General features: G+C 37.7%; 1 protein-coding gene across 1 annotated transcript in view; it reads left to right on the top strand.

The window, feature by feature from the left end:
• The window catches only part of MMP16 (matrix metallopeptidase 16), a gene marked incomplete at both ends in the record, with an annotated part of 169,740 nt that overhangs the window by 127,868 nt on the left and 20,720 nt on the right, over nucleotides 1-21,152 (top strand). Inside the window, one exon of the mRNA XM_081322723.1 lies at nucleotides 20,310-20,448. Within this exon, the coding sequence (XP_081178849.1) occupies nucleotides 20,310-20,448 (139 nt within the window). The remainder of the gene's footprint in view (nucleotides 1-20,309; nucleotides 20,449-21,152) is intronic.

Below are 21,152 nucleotides of genomic sequence, written 5' to 3'. Positions count from 1 at the left end.
AAGACACATTTTGGTAGCCTTCCTTCCCTTTTCTTTACTGTTTAGAGTTTAAACTATTTCTTTTGATACCACAAAATTAGAAGAAAGTGCACATCACAGTTGAATGAATAAAAAAAGAACATAATAATAATCTCTTAAAATAGTTAAATATTAGACATGCCCATTTGATCATCAGCCAGCAAGACTATAATTCTGGGAATTGTAAACCAACTTGGACTGCTTTATACCTATCAGCCTTCCCAGGTAGACCAAATAAGATATCTGGCCAGATGAGCTAATTCTACTTTATTGTAAATCTACATTAGCAGAATCTTGCAAGCAGGGAAGTACAAAATTTCCACCATCTCCTTTATAGCCTGAGAACATAGGAGATGGATGTGCCTTCTTAGCACCTTTCTCTACTCATTAAACCGTTGCAAGCTATGACTTCTCTCATCTGTCTGTTCCCAAGGTAGCATCTCTTCTACCATCTACCAAGGTCATTCCCACATATTATTACAACACTTTTCAAAATCTCTGTATGAACCACACATACTATCAGATTCTTCCCCTCTTTTCCTTCCCAGGTGAATTTCAGGAGGCAGATGTCAGTCCTGAAGGTGGACCAGACTAAGAAATGTTGTGTCCTGAGGAGTTAATTTTTTATATCCAGAATGACTTTTCATACTTGATTTCAAAATTCCTGTGCAACTAATCAGTTTGGAGTCCTTGTAATAAATATATCTGTGCCTTTCCCGGCAATTTGCTGCTTGGGAGAAAGGAAAGCTTCAAACTGTATCTATTTGTTCCAGTCCTTTCAATCATTAACATTTCCCCCTGAATGTTTAGCCCTCAGATAATGTGGCCTTCAAAGAAAAGAAGAAACATTGCCAGGCCAGATCTTGCTCATTTTTATGTCTGGGTGTTGCCATTCACTTGTGGTTTTCCCAGCCCTTAAATTAAATTAAAACAAAACCTTTGGCTGCTTAATACAGTAGAACTAATTCTGTTTCATTTCCTTCTGCTTTACTATCAAATTTTAGAAGGTGTTATTTTTTGGGTGTGATGTGTGATGTTATCCTTTTTTTGTGGGTCCTATGAAGACAAGCAAATTACACAATGGCCTTTGGCCACCATTATTCTTTATTTAGCTTTGCTTGTTTTGTTGCATTTGGAAATATTGCAAGCTTCAGATAGTTTTTCAGACAGTGTCTTTAAATGGGGTTGCCTCCAGTCCCCTAGGAACATTTATCTATTCCAGCTTAATTTACATATGAATAATATATATATGGGCATGTATACATTTGTGAATTGGTAATTGTAGGAGGTTTCAGCAGCAAAGATATTATCCATACTTGTTAATGAATCATATTGAGTCAAAGATAGTCTAGATCTCTTTAAAAAGGCAAGCAAACAAAATATATTAGAATACCTGAATAGAGGTTCTATATAATTTATTCCCAATTATAGTTGGTTGTATGGGATTCAACATGGAATTTGGCTAATTTAGAAATGTCATAATGTGAATTAATGCAAGCTAGCTATGTTAATGTACATTCTTGAAAAGAAGAATTGAACATGTGAGGATTTATTTCTGAATAGGCTTGGTTAACATCCAAGTTCATTAGACATCCCCATTGCACACAGTGGAACTTCTGTCAAATAAAAATCAGTAGACCTTAAATATTCAGACCTTTTTAAAACATGAAAAATACTTTGCATTGATCAGCTGATACACAAGGATGCATTTCCTGGAGTCTGTAGCAATTTGCTTCCAACAAGATGTCAACAGTAAATTAAATTCATAATACTATGTCATTTATAATGATCTATCAGGTTTTTTTGTCCAGATATATATTTGTCCAGTTTTATTATATGTAAAACAGTATTTAATCTACAGAATTTGAAAAATGCTCACAATTCAGCATTGCAAAGTTAATATGAAATTTGGCATTATTTTTGTAAATCAGTGTATTTTAAAAGACACTTGCTACATTTTCACTTTATAAAAATGTAGATATGGGTTGAATCTAAAATCAGAATAGACCAGTAAAACATAAGTAAATTGGACGCTTTTGGAATTTATTTATTTCAGTTATATTATTTTAATTTTTCTTTTATGTACCTATTTTAATGATATTTCCTGAGTATGTGTGTATATATGTATTTGTGCATGTTTTTATGTAAAATTGGGGAATAACATAGCACTTAGTAACCAGCAGAAAAATTAAACTTCTACTGGATTTCCAATTATTTTGTCATCTCCCATCCCAAGTGATTGTGTTTAGATTACACATCATTTTTAACTTATGCTTAGTTGTAAATGTTTGATCTGGACAGCTATTCTCTCCCTTCATCCTGTCCCATTCCACCTCACTTTCCTCAGCATATTTTTTCCAATAACATTGGCTTATATAAAACTTATTTGTCTGAAATTACTGATTCATTTAAGGCATATCTTATCATTTGATCCTGTTCCCTTCATTCTACCAACTAGAGAAATTAATAGGAAATATTTGTGTGATATTTTATGTTTGTTTGCTCTGGTTAGTTAGGGTGAAAGTGCACATGCGCAACATTATATAATTTTTAAAAAGCAAGCAAATGGAAAATCTGGTAATGAGCATGTTCATAAACCCTAACTACATTTGTTGTATTTTATATGTCACCCAGTGAGAATTAAGACAAAAAACAGATTTAAATTGCTACATGAGAAAAGGGCAGATGTACTGAATATTCAGGGAGAATATAATATATTTGTAAATATATAAAATGATAACTTTATGGAATAAATTATATTAGCCAGGATTTGACTTTCCCCCACGTTTTAAGTTAACCATTGCACAAATGAACAAATATGTTAAGTTATGCACACAGTGAGATATAAAAATACTCCAAATTCCAAAGCATGTTAATTTTAAGACATTCTGTCACAGAAATCCAGCTTAGTGTCATCTACATATTTCATCTCCCGTAACCACTTCCCTTTGGTCTTGTTGATTGGGGTTAATGAGAAGTGAAGACCAAAACTTTAATAGCATACCAAATCCTTTTCAAGAACTCATCCTGTGTTTATCTTGTTAGCTAAGATAACTGTTCTTGACTGTTCAGTATTTACAACCTGAACCACTCAATATGTCTGTTGTGTAAGTCAAAACATCTAAAATACTGTACCTGTTTACCTATAGACATACTTTAAAAAAACCTAATACACACTGTTCTTTCTCACATCTCAGTTTGAATCAAGAGGTTGAATTGTGATATGATAAGTTCATTCCAGTTGTCTTTGATTACTCTGGGCAGGTAGCTAAGGAATATCAAATCGACAATACAGTCTGTAAATCTCTCTTTGCTGTCTGGTTCTAAACATGATGAGAAAGTTTGGAGCAACTTTAAAGATTTAAATTTCAGGAAGTCTTTGGGAATTAATAGCAGAGGCATTATCCAGCTTTGGAACTGAGCCATCATGCAAAGGCAAAAGCAAAAACTGGAAATTGCCAGAAGTCCTTTTAGAATCTATGGATCATAAATGTTGCACATTTGCACATGTTTTTAAAAAGTTAGTAGATTGAATACATAGAACAAATATTAGTGCATGACAAGGATATTCAGTTAAAGGGAAAATATGGACATAGACTGCAATTAATATATTGCAAAGGCTTCCACATTAATCTAGTGTGAATTTAGGTCAGCAGAATTATAAGCTTAATTATTTGAACATGTATTCCCTGAGCTTAATGGTAAATAAATAAATTTATAGACCAATAGGCTTCATCCCAATGGTGGGCAGCCTGCAACATAATATAATAAAAAATGCAGGAATACATAAATCATATAGAACAAACATCTGGAAAAAGAATGCCAGTACTACATCCCACAAGGTTTCCACCAACTATTCTAATCCAAGGTTTGGATGAAGATCCAGGTTTCAAGGGCTCATTTAAATAGACTCATGATGCAAGGCTATTGTGATGATGGGGAGGAGGGGCATCATTTCAGAGACCAGGCAGTGCAACAGAGAAGGTCCACTTCCCGAATCTTATCAAGTGACTCTGTCTAATTAACAGGGCTGTGAAAGCATGAAAACTAATCATATAAGAAATTATGGATGACTGATGGTCCTTCAACTAACCCGGTCTTATGCCATAAAGAGTTTTATAGATGACAACAAGCACTTTGATTTCTAACTGCCAGTGAATCTAAGTGACTCTAAATCTAAATGAAACCAAGTGACTTATCCTCCAATGCCCAAATATTCCCATAGAAGCTGTAAAGATGAACATGGGGGCACCACTGGCAAACCAAAAGATGATCAATGAGAGATCTGAACATGGCAAAGAACTAATGGTAATATCCTCCATTTTTTAATGCTCAAGTAAAAAGCCCTTTCCTAATCTCATTTTTCCAGATGTGTCAGGGCAACAAGATTTTCAGCCAGCTTAGTCACCTAGAAATTCTAGCAATAAGACCCAACACAACACATCTGGATATCTTTAATGCTGAAGAAGAGGCAAGGTGGCCCAGCCGTTAAAGATGCTAAGTTCATCAGCTAGAAAGCTGACAGCCCAGGTGCGACACCCAAGTGCCCTGTGACAGGGTGAATTCCCATTACTTGCCCCAGCAATTGCCCACCTAGCAGTTTGAAAGCATGCAAACGTGAGTAGACAAACAGGTACCACTTTGGTAGAAAGGTAACGGCATTCCACGTGCCTCAGTGTATAGTCATGCTGGCCACATAACCATGGAAGCATCTTCAGATGATGATGCTTTCCTCAGCTAAGAAATGGAGATGAGCACTGCCTCCGAGAGTTGGACTTGACTGATAGGGGAAACCTTTACCTTTAATGCTGCTGATGATAAACATAGCTAAAGTTTTAAGACAGAAGCTTGCTTATTTGTTTATTTATTTAACTACATTACATAGGGAAGTCTTTTTTAAAACCAAAAATTCCCAAAGAATGTAGAATATATTTTCTGAGTGTATAAGAGAAGAGTGGCCAAGAGTATAAAAAAATGACCATCTGATGCAATAGCCAGATGGTCTTATGCAAATACTTATTTTGGATCTGAATCTTTGCTCAGCAATACATGTAAGGGCTAAGTTCAAAAATCAGCTGAATCTATAGTTGCAAATTCTTACCATTAAGGATTCTGGGTGTGAGAAGAGCTAGTTACCTTTTCTGAGAAATATTGGAAAAGCAAGCGAAGGGGTAAAGGTACAAATGATTGCACACTGTATTGCAAACCAATTTGGATTTCTTTGAAGAATGGCTGTTGTGAGGAAAATTTTATTTTTATTTATTTATATCCTGCACTTATTGTTTTTACAATTAAATCAAGATAGTGAAATATCCAACACACATCCTCTTCCTTTTTTCTCCACAACAATAACCCTGTGTGGTGAGTTGGGCTGAGAAAGAGAGACTGGCCCAAAGTCATTCTGTGGCTTTTATAAATTAACTGTTTAAATTCATGAATTAAATAATTCATGGGAACAGATAACTGATTTGTGCTAATCAGTACCGTATTTCCGGTGTATAAGACGACTGGGCGTATAAGACGACCCCCTACATTTCCTGTTAAATTATAGGGTTTGGGCTATACTCACCGTATAAGACTACCCCTCTTCCAACGCACACCAAATAAAAATTTAAAAACATCAGATTTGATTTTAATATGGTAATTTTAATTCAAATGCTTATGACATGCAGGTACTTAGTAGGAAAACTGTCACTTATAAACATAAGGCTGTTTGTCATCAAACATGTAAACATAAAACAGTGCAAGTGGATTAAACATAATAATAACAACAACAACAAGAAGAAGAAGAAGAAGAAGAAGAAGAAGAAGAAGAAGAAGAAGAAGAAGAAGAAGAAGAAGAAGAAGAAGAAGAAGAAGAAGAAGAAGAAGAAGAAGAAGTAGTAGTTGTTGTTGGAAGGGACCTTGGAGGTCATCTAGTCCAACCCCCTGCTAAGGCAGGAAACCCTATACCATTTCAGACAAATGGCTGTCCAGTCTCTTCTTAAAAACTTCCAGTGTTGGAGCATTCACCACTTCTGGAGGCAGGTTGTTCCACTAGTTAATTGTTCTAACTGTCAGGAAGTTTCTCCTTAGTTCTAGGTTGCTTCTCTCATTGACTAGTTTCCATCCATTGCTTCTTGTCCTGCTTTCAGGTGCTTTGGAGAATAGCTTGGCTCCCTCTTCTTTGTGGCAGCCCCTGAGATATTGGATCACTGCTATCGTGTCACCCCTCACCCTTCTCTTCATTAAACTACACGTACCCAATTCCAGCAACCCTTTTCCTATTTTCCTAATTCACTTTTTCACTTTTCCTAATTCACTCTAAAGCTTTCCCTGCGCAGAGCCTTAAGTAACACCAGCTGCCTGCAATTAGTGCAGGTTCTCATCCCACCAGACTCAAGGTTGAGTCAGCCTTCCATCATTCCGAGGTAGGTAAAATGAGGACTCAGATTGTTGGGAGCAATAAGCTGACTTTGTAATAATGCTGCTTGTGGGGGGGGGGTGAAAGCTCTAATAGGCAGGCATATAAATAGAATGAAGGCTATTGCTAAGCACATTGATTTGTGCTTTAAATTGTAAGCCGCCCTGAGTCTTCGGAGAAGGGTGGGATATAAATGGGATTAAAAAAAAAGACCAAATGGGAGATCCACTCCAGGTTTTCCAGCCAGCCCACCGGCCCAGTTCCTGAGTCAAATGTGTCCTTAGATCTAAGCTGCTGCTCTGGCTATGCATTCCCCACCTGCCTTTCAAATTGCTCTTGCATTCCCCACCTGCCTACAGCTGCTCTTCAACTTTAGAAGGAAAGAAGCCCAGACCCCAGCCTGTAAAAAATCACAGACTGCAGCTTCTACTCCAATTGGTCCCGCTTTCCCTGCGCAGACTAAATGGAAGATCCGCTCCAGGTTTTCCAGCCAGCCCTGTCCCTAAATTTTCAGCACCCGGCGTATAAGACGACCCCTGACTTTTGAGAAGATTTTCATGGGTTAAAAAGTAGTCTTATACGCCGGAATCTACGGTAACTACCTTTAAATAAAATTTTAGCTGGGTGTCATCTCTGCTGGCTTTTACGATTCAGTGAGGTCTTCTTAGATATTTGTATCTCTGCGAGAGAATTTAATTTTGCCTTTTAGCCTTTTGTTATCCTGGAAGTTAGGCAATTAATCCAAAAAATTGCTTTACTGTCCTTCTTTAAGTACTTCCATACGTCTTGCAACACAGAATAACTAAAGCAGCTAGCAAACCAGAGAAAGTTTAGAAACTATGTTTGAGACAAGTGCTATATTAGGAACAGTAAATAGCTAATAAAAGTAATGAGGTGTTCATTATTTTTTTCACTTTTAAAGAGTACTATTATGAAAACTGAAAATAATTAAATCTTTTAATTGATAAGCTGTGAATATGTGATATAGAGCAGAGATGTTCCACCTGGCTCCCAGTGCCACATATGAACCCTCAAAGCCTTTGATATAACTTCCCAAAGTCTTCTGTCAGACACAACTTTTAACGTGATAGAATGGAATTAAATATATGAGCAGCAATCACTGAGCAGCAATCATGCATTTGCTATCTCTAAGTCATTTAGTATTATCCCAAACTGTTAAATTCTTTGCCCTGACTCTGCTGTTTTATGGTACAGGTACTCCTTGACTTACAACAGTTCATTTAGTGACTATTCAAAGATACAACAGCACTGAAAAAAGTGACCTATGACTGTTTTTCACACTTACAACCCTTGCACATCCCTCTGGTCACATGATCAAAATTCAGACACTTGGCAAATGGTTCATATTTATGACAGTTGCAGTGTCCAGGGGCCATGTGATCCTTTTTTTGCAACCTTCTGACAAGCAATGGATAAATCCAGATTCACTTAACAACCATGTTACAAACTTAACATGTGCAATGATTCCCTTAATAACATGGGAAGGAAAACTGTAAAATAGGACAAACTCATTTAACAAATGTTTCACTTAGCAACATAAATTTTGGGCTCAATTGTGGTCATAACTTGAGGTCTACCTGTACATGGCCCTGATTGCACCACCTAAAGGCCAAATGTAACCCTAACATGAAAAAAGTTATGAATCAGTACTTAGAGATATTTAAATAAAATGCTTAACAAAGTAAACCTAAACAAGGTCAACCCGGATTTGTATTTGAAAGCGTTGACAGCAAATTGTACTATCCAGAAATGGCTGCTTACTTAGACTTTTATTTAAAAACTAATATATATATATATGGATCTTTGGTTATTCGGGTTTTTCCCCGCGTAGAACTAAAGGTGTAGGCGCAACGTTTCGACGGAATCCCATCCGTCATCATCAGGCTGGTGGCTTTAGCTTCCTTCTTCTGGGAGAAGTATGTGGCTGTTTGTTCCTCTTTTTTAAACTGCCAGAGGGGGTGTGTTCTGTGGGTGGAGGTATGCTCTGATTGGGTGGGGGACCAAGTGTGTTCTGATTGGGTGGGAGTGTGTTTTGAATGGTGGGTGTGTTCTGATTGGGTGGGGGTGTGTTCTGAGTGGATGGGCTGGTCTCAGCTGCCAGCTCCAGACCTGAGCTGGTGAGTTGTGTTGCTTTTGTTCGGCTTCGTGTTTGTGGTGGTGCCATGTTTTTATAGTGGGTGTCAGTTTGCTTATTGTGTGGTTTGGAGGGGTTTAAAGTGGCTGATGTTGCAGCTGTAGTTAGGTTTCTGTTTTGTGGTTGTGCCTCGTTATCATTGTGGGTTCGGATTTGCTTTTTGAATGGTTGTGTGGTGGTGATGTCATGTGATGTTTTCATGAGTTTGGGTCTGGTATCATTCTTGGTGGTTGGGCCTCGTCTGTCAATCAAGGCGGGTTTCCAAATGGCTGGTAGGCGAGAGGTATCATCTCGTTTGTTCATGCTGTGGGGGCGTTTTTCTATCTCAATGGCTTCTCTGATTATTCTGTTGTTAAAATGTTCAATTTTGGCGATAGTTTTGGTTTTTATAAAATCAATTTCATGTCCCGTGGCTTCAAAGTGTTGGACCAGGGATGAAGTTTGTTCTCCCTTTCTGAGTGAGTTTTTGTGCTCTTCAATGCGTGCACTTATTCTTCTGTTGGTCTGTCCGATGTATGTGGTGGGGCAGGTGGTGCATGGGATTTCGTATACTCCTTGGTTTTCTAACCCAATTATGTCCTTGGGGTTTCTTAGGATGGTGGATATTTTTCTGTCTGTGTAGAATGCTGTTTTGATGTTGTGTTTTTGGAGGACCTTGCTGATTCTATCTGTGGTCCCTTTTAAGTATGGGAGGAGGGCTTTGCCATTTTCTTGTTCTCTGTCTTGGGTTTTTGTGGGTGTCTCTCTTCAGATTAAGTTGGTAATCGTGTTTCTTTGGAATCCATTGGCTGTTAGTACATTAGTGAGAGTGTGTAGTTCGGTTTTTAGGTGTTGTTCGTCAGCTAGGTGTTTTGTTCTGGAGATGAGTGTCTTGGCTACGGAGTTGATCTGTGCTGGGTGGTGGTGTGAGAGTGCGTTCAGATAGCGGTTTGTATGTGTTTTTTTATGGTAGATAGTGTGTCCTAGGGAGCCGTTGGATTTCTTTTTTTATTTATTTATTTAAAAAGTTTTACAATACATTTTGACTTTAATCCCCCGTCCCCCACCCCTACCTAACCCTCCCTATCCCTCTCCCCCATTCCCTCCTCCCCCCCCGACTTCCCAGAGCTAAATACAGGGTATAAAATAAAAAAAAACAAACATAAGCACCCCTATGTTATCAGCAATAAACTATTAATTCTATCTCCCTCTAGCTCATATAAAATGAATACAAACAATATTAATATTACAAATAAAGTAAAAAAGAAAAAGAGGAAAACAGAAAAAGAGCTTTACTCAGAATAGATTTTCTTAATCCCAGTCCTTATTCATATTAATTTCAAAAAAAAAAAGAAAAAAAAACTTTCACCTACTATTTACATTCTCCAACCTTTCTCTAATTTCTAAACAAATTCTCAGTTACGCGCCAAAAGCGCCTATCTCTATTAACCCTAATAATCTCCAACCAAACTAAACTATGATCAAAAATAGTTCTTGCATGTATCACGCCAAATGTCTTGCAGTTCCAAATCATCCTTGAGTTCAAATAAAAAGAGTAAAAAAAAAGGTTTAAGCAGTCTGTAAGACAACTTGTTGTTAATTAGGAGCTTGCATACCCATTCTTAGTTCAACACATACTTTTAGTCCATAACCCTAATATACTTTTCTAACAAGCAAATAACATCAATCTTAAATTATGTTAAATATTAAAAAAAAACTTTTTTTCTCCTCTATGATAAATTTAATCCATTGACATTCTAATTTAAAAATTTAATCACCAATCTTAACGCTCCAAAGCTTTTGGAGCACGTCTGTCATGACCCCCAAAACTTCTTTGGACCGCGCCCCTCCCACAGCTTCACTGTAAGTACACTTTGGAGATTCCATAACTTTCTGCTGGTCTTGCTCTTGCTCTCGTCTCACTCTTCTTAGGGCGGCACGCGTCATCCTCTGGCCTCCTGCAACATCCGATGAAACTGTATCTTGATCCCCTCCAACACCATTGTCCTCTATCTGTCTATCTGCAACATCTTGAAGCTTTCCCTCGCCGTATCCCTTTACAGCTTCCAAAAATGATAGGGGGGTTGCTTTTAACACATTGCTATAAAAATCACGTGCCTGGGCCACAGTAACCAGACGATGTCTTTTACCTTCATGCGTCACCACCAGTCCAACTGGAATCTCCCATCTAAACTTAATATCACATTTCTTAAGTTCCTGTACTAGAAATGCAAAATCTTTCCTTCTCCTTAAAATCTTCGGAGGAATCTCTTTTAAAACCAAGACTTCTTGCTCAGCCACTACCAATTTAGTATCATAAGCAGCTTGAATGACTTCATCTCTAATTACTCTCTTTGTAAAATAGACCACCACATCTCTGGGTAACTTCCTCTGTCTTGCAATTCATGAATTTACACGAAAAATTTTGTCCATATTTCCCTCAATTTCAGATGCTGGCTGGCCCAATACCCCTTCCAGAGCCTCAGAAATCAGCTGCTTTAAATCTTCTTTACAATTCTCCTTTAAACCCCTGATTCTAATAGCATACTGCATCTGATGATACTGAACAAGGCTCAATTCTCCGTCCATTTTATCCCTTATATTTTCATTTTCTAATACCTTTGCTTCTAATATAGAGTTCTTTTGACTGAGATCCTTCACTTTTACATCCAGCTGTTGCACACATTCAGCTACAGATTCAATCATAGACAACATGTCCACCCTCATTGCTCTAAACTTCTCTTCCATCTTCTTCTCCAATTTCTCCATTTTCTCCTCCATTTTCTCCTCCAGCTTTTTCAACTTTTCATCCATCATGTCAGACATCAATTGTGAATGCTTTCCAAGAGCATCTTGTAAATCCTTAAGCGTCAATGCCGGAGGAGGTGCAGGAGGAAGCAAAGCTTGCAATGAGGTCTGTTGCACCAGGGAAGACCCCGCACTCCGAAGAACTTTAGAAGTTTTAGCCGCCATCTTCCCCCACTTTCACTTATTGCGCACTTTCACTTTAAAGCTATAAAATCCATTGAGCTAGAGAGTAAAGATAAGAGTCCACATCACCTTGACCTCCTGTACCGCTCTGCCTGCATCTTGACAATCAAAAGTATTTCCTTTTGGCAGGGGTGGTTGCTAACGCCTGGCTCTGCTCCATAAATCCCGGAGCAGGGGCGCTGCGCAGCTCGGAGGAAACCCAGGCTTCGGGAGGGCTCAATCCTTCAGCCGCCCAAACTCTCAGCTCAGGCGGCCCCGGAGAGCTCAACCCCTACCTGGGGCCTCACCCCCTCCTCTTCTCCCGAGGAGGGGGCTTCAAATCCATCTAAACAGCTGATCGGCGCTGTTTACGATGGAAAAACACAGCTGCGGAGCGGGCAGCCTGAAAACGGCTGTCTTCGGCGTCGCGTCGCCAACGGAAGTCTCGAGCCGTTGGATTTCTTGTAGACTAAGACATCAAGGAAGGGAAGTTGATTGTTAGCTTCTGTTTCCATGGTGAATTGTATTTTGGGGTGTAGGCTATTGAGGTGTATGAGGAAGTCATCCAGTTTTTCTTTGCCGTGTGGCCAGATTACGAAGGTGTCATCTACGTATCTGAGCCAGAGTTTGGGTTTGTGGTTGGATTTTTCTAGAGCGAGGGTTTCAAAGTGTTCCATGTAGAGGTTTGCGATGACAGGTGAAAGGGGTGATCCCATGGGTGCTCCTTCCATTTGTTTGTATCTTTGTCCATTGTAGATGAAGTATGTGTTAGATAGGCAGTGGTTGGTCAGATCTAGGATGTGTTTTGGGGGGTTGTATTCATTTAGGATAGCTGTCAAGGCTTCTTTGATTGGCACTTGGGTGAAGAGGGATACGACATCGAAGCTCACAAGTAGGTCACAGGGCTGTAAGTTTAGTTTACTTATGATCTCTATGAATTGGAATGAGTTTTGTACGTGTGAGGTGATGGAATTTGCATAAGGCTGTAGTTGTTTGGCAAGAAATTTGGCTAGATTTTGTAGAGGTGAGCCTATGGAGCTGACTATGGGTCTGAGTGGGGTTCCTTCTTTGTGTATCTTGGGCAGACCATAGAGCTTAGGACATCTGGATGATTTTTCTCTGGGAATGATTGTTTTCTGGATCTCTTCACTGATGGGGGTGGCTTTTATTTTTGATTTTGTGGTTTTTTCCAGGTAGGTGGTGGGATCTGTCTTGAGGAGTTTGTATGTGGAGTCTCGGAGTAGGTTGGATAATTTGGTATGGTAGTCAGATGAGTTCATTACCACCATGGCGTTGCCTTTGTCTGCTGGCAGAATGATTATGCTGGTGTCATTTTTTAGGTTAAGTAGTGCTGTCTGTTCCTCTTTGGGTAAGTTGCTTTTGGGTGGTTTGCTGGTGCAGAGGATGTTGGTAACTTCGAGTCTGATTTTGTTGGCGTCATCAGGGTTAATTTTGGTCAGGCTGGATTCGACTCCGCATATAATGGTTTCCGTGGGAATGTGTTTGGGAGCGACTGCAAAATTAAATCCTTTAGACCACATACATCGGACAGACCAACAGAAGAATAAGTGCACGCATTGAAGAGCACAAAAACTCACTCAGAAAGGGAGAACAAACTTCATCCCTGGTCCAACACTTTGAAGCCACGGGACATGAAATTGATTTTAAAAAAACCAAAACTATCGCCAAAATTGAACATTTTAACAACAGAATAATCAGAGAAGCCATTGAGATAGAAAAACGCCCCCACAGCATGAACAAACGAGATGATACCTCTCGCCTACCAGCCATTTGGAAACCCGCCTTGATTGACAGACGAGGCCCAACCACCAAGAATGATACCAGACCCAAACTCATGATAACATCACATGACATCACCACCACACAACCATTCAAAAAGCAAATCCGAACCCACAATGATAACGAGGCACAACCACAAAACAGAAACCTAACTACAGCTGCAACATCAGCCACTTTAAACCCCTCCAAACCACACAATAAGCAAACTGACACCCACTATAAAAACATGGCACCACCACAAACACGAAGCCGAACAAAAGCAACACAACTCACCAGCTCAGGTCTGGAGCTGGCAGCTGAGACCAGCCCATCCACTCAGAACACACCCACCATTCAAAACACACTCCCACCCAATCAGAACACACTTGGTCCCCCACCCAATCAGAGCACACCTCCACCCACAGAACACACCCCCTCTGGCAGTTTTAAAAAAGAGGAACAATACATATATATATATATATATATATATATATATATATATATATATATATATATATATATATATATATATATATATATATATATATATATATATATATATATATATATATATATATATATATATATATATATATATATATATATATATATATATATATATATATATATATATATATATACACACACACACACACACACACACATATACATATACATATACACATACATACATTTCAAAGGCCATTTTGAAGAAGACAGAATATCTAGATCAGACAGTTATTATGAACCTGAAAATGATGATGATGATGATGATGATGATGATGATGATGATGAAGGGACCTTGCAGATCATCTAGTCCCCTGATCAGGCAGGAAACCCTACACCATTTCAGAGAAATGGCACTTCTCTTCATTAAACTAGACATATCCAATTCCAGCAACCATTTCTTATATGTTTTAGCCTCCAGTACCTATTCATCTTTGTTGCTCTTCTCTGTATTCTTTCTAGAGTCTCAACATCTTTTTTACATTGTGATGACCAAAACTGGATGTGGTATTCCATGTGTGGTCTTACCAAGTCATTGTAAAGTGGTATTAACACCACATGATCTTGATTCTATGCCTCTGTTTATGCAGCCTAGCACTGTGTTGGCTTTTTGGGCAGCTGCAGCACACTGCTGGCTCATATTTAAGTGATTGTCCACTAGGACTCCAAAATCCCTTCCACAGCTACTACTATTGAGCAAGATACCACCTATATATACCTGTGCATTTGGATTTTCTTGCCTAAATGTAGAACCTTACTTTTTTCACTTGAATTTCATTTGTTAGATAGTGCCAATGTTCAAGTCTGTCAAGATCCTTCTGTATCTTAAGCCTATCTTCTGTACTGTTGGCTATTCCTGCCAGTTTGGTGTTGTCTGCAAATTTGATGAGTTCCTCATCTATCCAGTGGTGGGATTCAGCCGGTTCACACCACTTTGGCAGAACCGGTAGCTAATTTTTTGTTGCCCAGGCCCAGAATGGACTTCTGGAAGCCACACAGAGAACCGGTTGTTCACATATTTGAATCCCACCACTGCATCTATTCCCTCATCCAAATCATTGATGAAGATGTCGAAGAGCACTGGGCCCAGAACATAGCACTGGGGAACCCCACTGCACACTTCCCTCCATGTAGATGCAATTCCATTGAGAACCACATGCTGAGTATAGCCAGTCAGCCAGCTATGAATCCACCTGGTGGTGATGCTCTCTAACCCACATTTTTCTATCTTATCAAGTAGTAGGTTGTGGTCTACTTTATCAAATGCCTTATTGAAGTCCAAGTAAATTATATCCACAGCATTCCTCTGGTCCACTAATTTTGTCACCTGGTCAAACAATACAATTTGTCTGGCATGAGCTGTTTTTTACAAACCCATGTTGGCTTTTGGTAATGATTTTGTTTGCCTCTAGGTATTCTCTGATTTGTTGCTTGATTACCTTTTCCAGCATCTTCCCAGGTGTTGAGGTCAGGCTGATAGATCTGTATTTTCCTGGATCCATTTTTTCCCCTGTTTTGAAGATGGGATCTACATCAGTTCTTTTCCAGAGCTGGTAGTTCCCCAGTGCTCCAGGATCTTTGAAAGATATAATTCATTGGTTCTGAGATCACATCTGCCAGTTCCTTCAGAAACTTTGGGTGTAATCGATCTGGTCCTGGTGATTTGAACTCATCTAGGGTGGACAGGGCTCACTTACCATTTTCTTGCCTATCTTAAATTGTGTCTCTAATCTGTTTTTATGGTACTGTTTTTGATAGGTTGGACTGTTTTTTCCCTTTGTGTAAAGACAGATGAAAAAAAAATGAGTTAAGTATTTCTGCTTTCTCCCTGTTGCTTGTCACCTTCTTGCCACTTTCTACCACTAATGGACCAATCATTTCCTTAACTTTTTTCTTGTTTTTTACATGTTGAAAGAAGCTATTTAAAACTTTTTAAAAAAATATCTTCGTATTTTTGCATAAGTTTTATATATTTGGCCAATTATTATATATGGCCAATTTATTTAATTGGTAAAATTTCTATCTGTTTGAATGTGAGATTGGTTTGGGTACTGTTGGATAGCCTGTAAAATGGCCAAAACTTTCCAGAAGGCAACAGTGGCGAATTATTTGTGCACTACTGTAAAACAAAAAGTTACATTAAGTCCACATAGTTTTCAGGAGTTGTGCTCAACCTAAAGGAGCCATTATTTTGTATTGAAATATGCTAGACAAAATAAATACTCCTATTTGTATTCAATCAGTAGCTTTTCCAAGTCTTATGTTTTATTTGATTTTTCCCCTCTATATTTATGTGGATTAATTGAATGAATGCTCAGGGACAGCATTCCCTAACTGTTGCCATATATGCTCCCATTTCCTATTTTCCCCAAGTAGCCCTGTGAAGTGGGCAGTGGACTTATGTAAATGTTGCAATGGCTGCAAAAGAGACACTGCCAGTCACAATGTGGCTATCATGGAAAACAAATTGATGAAGATGTCATTTGGGCATGCCCATCTTACTTCATCTCTCAACCTCCCAGACATTGCCAAACAAATATGTGGGCAAGAGTCAATAAGCAATTTTATTTTATTTTCTAAGAATGTTTATGAAACCTATGTGGGGCTTAGGCACATCCTTGAAAATAAAGATATTCTTATATTAGTAAGATGTCCATGTGTATCCTATTGCCACTTCCAGACTATAAGGAACTATTTGTTCTGTCATCACTACATTTCTGATTCCACCACTGTACATTGTCACTGCTCCATAACATTGGCTTGTGATGAGAGAGGCAGAGTAATATATGTTGTTTCAAGTACACTGTTTTAAAATGCAGTGTGAGTTCCATAAAATGTAGCTGTTTGGGAGGAAAGAAAATTAGCATAGGAATAGAAGCTCAGTGACAGAACAATATCTCTCCCACAATGGATACAGTTTAGTTCCAGTTTTAGAATGGCCCAGTGATAATACTACTTTATTGTAATATTTCAAGCTCTTGAGCACCAGTATCAGAATTTTGGTCATAATTCATGTCTGAAACTGACAGATTTAAAATCTGAAAACAGTGGAGTAAAATACGGTAAATCATTTAGTTGTGCTCCATAGATTTGTAATGTGATTGTTCAAAGTAAGGAATAAGGCTGTGTTAGAGATACTGGTTAGGTCAGCAATTGTACATTATTTCACAGCCAGGTAATTATTTCAAAATAAAATCAAAGCACAGCCCTGGGTATTCCAAAATCGGTATTTAAAAAATCAGAAGAAAACTCCATGTGTATTTTCTTGAGCTGCCCAAGAATTTGTAGAATATATAATAATAAATCAGAAATACTGTTTTCTTCTTTCACTGTGAATATTTGCTTCACTCTTCTACAGTCTGTAAATAACTCAAATGCCACACTCAGCTGGGATGTGCAAAGCCCTTGAACTGCTTCATAAAGCACGTTGGCACAAGCAAAGGATCCCTTCTCAGAATATAAATCTTTCTTTGCTTCCTTTATGAAAGATGCTTTGCTCATACCAATACGTTTTGCACACTGATACACTTTTCAAATGTACATACTTAGCAGCTGAGACTGCTGGGAAAACTGGAAGTAAGTTTCTTGAAGATGGCTGTCCCTAGAATTCCAGGCAGAAGGATCAGACTTTTTTTAAAAAAAAAGCCTTCCATGAAATTGGATTCAACAATATTTGTAGAAGAAAAGAAATCAGCACAGTTTTTAATAATTTGGGTTTAGGAGACACTAAGATACCAATATCGTTAGCACTTTGAAATTTGTAAAATAATAGTTAAAAGATGCATCTGAAGCTATATAAAACATAAAATGTGCTGTTGGTTTCCTTGAACACTGGGTCTAAAAAAATGTATGTCCACAGCAAACTGATGAATGGGCTTCAAGGAGTACTTAGTTCTGTTTATCCCACTCTCATGTACATACCCTCACAGACATACCTACAGACCCTTTACTTAACTAGATATAATGCTTATAATGTACAAGATCTCAGTTATTGTATGGCAGGCTCAACATAATTGTTTATAGAAACACAACAAACTTAAATGTATTGTTATGATTTGGATTTTATTTTTGTAAGCTTGTAACTTTTATTTGAAAAGAATGAAAGAATTAATCATTAACTATCACATGGAAGTCTGAAGCTAAAACTCAAATACTTTGGCCACCTAATGAGAAGGAAGGACTCACTGGAGAAGAGCCTAATGCTGGGAAAGATTGAGGGCAATAGAAGAAAGGGACAACAGAGAATGAGGTGGCTGGATGGAGTCACTGAAGCAGTAGGCGTGAGCTTAAATGGACTCCAGAAGATGGTAGAGGACAGGAATGCCTGGAGGAACGTTGTTCATAGAGTCGTGATGGGTCAGACATGACTTTGTTTGCAGCTAACAACAACAACATCACATGGAAGTAATTACAGAGCATGCTGTATTTAAATACATTAACAGATACGAGAGATGCTGATTAATTGACCGAATTCAGTGGTGAGATTCAGCCAGTTCACACCAGTTTGGCAGAACTGGTAGCTAATTTTTTGTTGCCCAGGCCCAGAATAGACTTCTGGAAGTGGCATCCACACAGAAAACTGGTTGTTCACATATTTGAATCCCACCACTGTCTGAATTATACAGTAAATGCCTTTCTAGTCTGTAGTTACTTACTGATATGTAGTGTAGTACATCTAGGATAGTAAAGGATGTCCTAAGAACCTCCATCACAAAGAACTATTTTTATTACTGCAATATATAATAGATATTTGTGATTTAAAAGTTACATGAAAATTTACCATTAGGAATTCATATCTCAACATGATGAAGACAATTTCATTTTTTACAATGATGTGAGGTTACTACAGCTACTAGTATTGTTCTCTTTATTGGTCTTCCTTTTTGGTACTACTCAATGCTGGGCACATCAACCTCACTCTTATCTTCTTGCAGGAAAGACAAAGGATGTTCAACAAGAGAGATAACTCCAATATTACATTCACAATATTAAGCAATCAATTCAAGGATACATTTCCATCCATCCATCCATCCATCCATCCATCCATCCATCCATCCATCCATCCATTCATTCATTCACTTGCTTGCTTGTTGCTTGTTCAATTTCTATGGCCACCCATCTCACTCAATGACTCTAGGCAGGCTACATTTGTTTATGTTCTGCAGCACAGACCAATTATTTGCATTTTTACTTCTTTCCAAGTAATGAGAAAGGCAGAGAATAGATAACTATTTATAATAAAACATATACCCCAAAAGATTACTATTCATCTATAAGATTTCAAAAAAATTAAAACAAATATATGGAAAATAATTTACAATATTATGACAAATTTATGGATAACATTAGTTATGTTAATATGTTCACTTTATTTTGATCAATACCCATACATTTATACATGCAACAGATGGTAAACTGTTTAAAAAGGAAAAAGACGGTGTTATCAAGTATAGACTGTACAAGCAATTTCTAAATTTACAGGGACAAAACTATGTGAAACTGTTGGTATGCATATTTTTAAATAAAGCCAATGCATCTAGAACCGCAGTTCAGTGAAAATGAATTTCAAAGTGATCTGTATCATTTATCAAATGCTTTTGTAATTTTTCATTTCATTTTTACTTGCTCTGGAATTTCTTTCTGATTTGGAAGTTTATTGTATGCATAGACATTGTCAGAGTTTCTACTTTTCCACTGAACGTGTTATTTATTAAAAAATCAAGAATTGTTTTTCTAAAAGTATTTAAATCTAGGTTTAGCTGGGGTTCAGATGGAAATGTAGCTTTCTACATCACCAAACCAGGGCTAAGATAAGAAATAACAATGTAGAGTTATTCATTTTTTTCAATAAAAAGATATGTCTTTCCCAATGATTTGTTACAACTGTGATACAACATTAATTTGGAAAAGGGGACTACCGCTTACTTCCTAAAAACTTGTGATCAGATTACAAAGGTACAATAAAACATCCATAAAAACATTAAAGAACAACACAAAAAAAAACACACAACCTTAAAGAGAACAATTAAAGGGATTGATAAATAAGTATGGTCATATAGGTTAGCAAAAAGGTACAAAGAGGCAGCTTGCTTCAACTTCAGAATGAATTCCTCAGTGTATTTCCATTTGCTCTGATCATAATTAATGCAAATTACAGTTGGCCCATAATCCAAGTTTGCAAGAAGCTTATAGCCATTCATTATCAGGGGTGTCTAATTTGTGTTCACCCTGATTAAGTATGAAATCATGGACAAGAAGGGAATAAATTAGGAAAATGGGAAGAGATATAGAAAACAGCCTCCCTTTCTATCATGGATAGGAAATATTGTTCCAGTTTGTACTGGACCTTTATTAATTTTAAAGTTTATAGGCCAAGGCTAATCAGAGAAACATTCAAATTTTGTCCAAAGGTAATGCTAATGAAATTTTGTTTCTCTCTAACTATTGTGATCACAGAGGCCTCCAAATATCATCAGAGATGCATTTGCTTATTTCTAGGATCAGTGGTTTTGGCGAGTCAGAAATAACAGGGTGATGGATGGATACCCCATGCAGATTACCTACTTCTGGAGGGGGCTGCCTCCAAGCATTGATGCAGTTTATGAAAACAGTGATGGAAACTTCGTTTTCTTTAAAGGTAAGAAATATAAAATAACGCTGTCATAAAAATTCTGCTAAGATACAATAAAGCTGCTGCATCTTATCATCATTCTAAGTGGGGGGAAAAGACAGGCTATAAATATTTTTTATTTAGCAAAAATATTATTAACTGAATACATAAACATTCCCAAGAAGTACTTGTTTAGATCAAAATAAAGCATCTCTCTTTGAATGATAACCAAAGCTGTTTCATGTTAAAAGCCTATAGCTTAAAATTGTCTTATACATAGTTCATAGTAACAAAAAATAACTTAGGAGCTGAAAGAGACTGAAGCAATGGACCAAAGGAAGCAAGTTAAAGCTAGGTAAATAATCAAGATCTGTTGATTAAACCAAGGAAATCCAATCTAAAACTAAGCCAAGGTTACAGGGACAATATCTGGCTGCACAAGAGTGGCAAATAAGAGTTGAATGTCCCCAGAGGACTATGCAGCAAAGAGATGGGAGGTATAAACCAAAATGCCAAAACTGAGGTGCTTAATTTTGTTTTAAAATTTTCTAATTCTGTAAAATCTGTATCTTAGGTACTTACTCCATCTTGTACTTATATCTTCGATCTGAGATTGATATACTACTAAAGCTCTTGTTGCCACGATCTTTAACTGGGTATATCATAGGGCAACACTTTTTGACCCAGTTGTGTTTGATCAGTTGTGTTTCAAACTCTTACATGGTTTGAAG

Source organism: Vipera berus (genome assembly GCF_964194415.1).
Source record: "Vipera berus genome assembly, chromosome: 3".
Taxonomy (NCBI): domain Eukaryota; kingdom Metazoa; phylum Chordata; class Lepidosauria; order Squamata; family Viperidae; genus Vipera; species Vipera berus.
The sequence above is the reverse complement of the archived record's forward strand: the minus strand, read 5'-3'. Positions and strand labels throughout refer to the sequence as shown.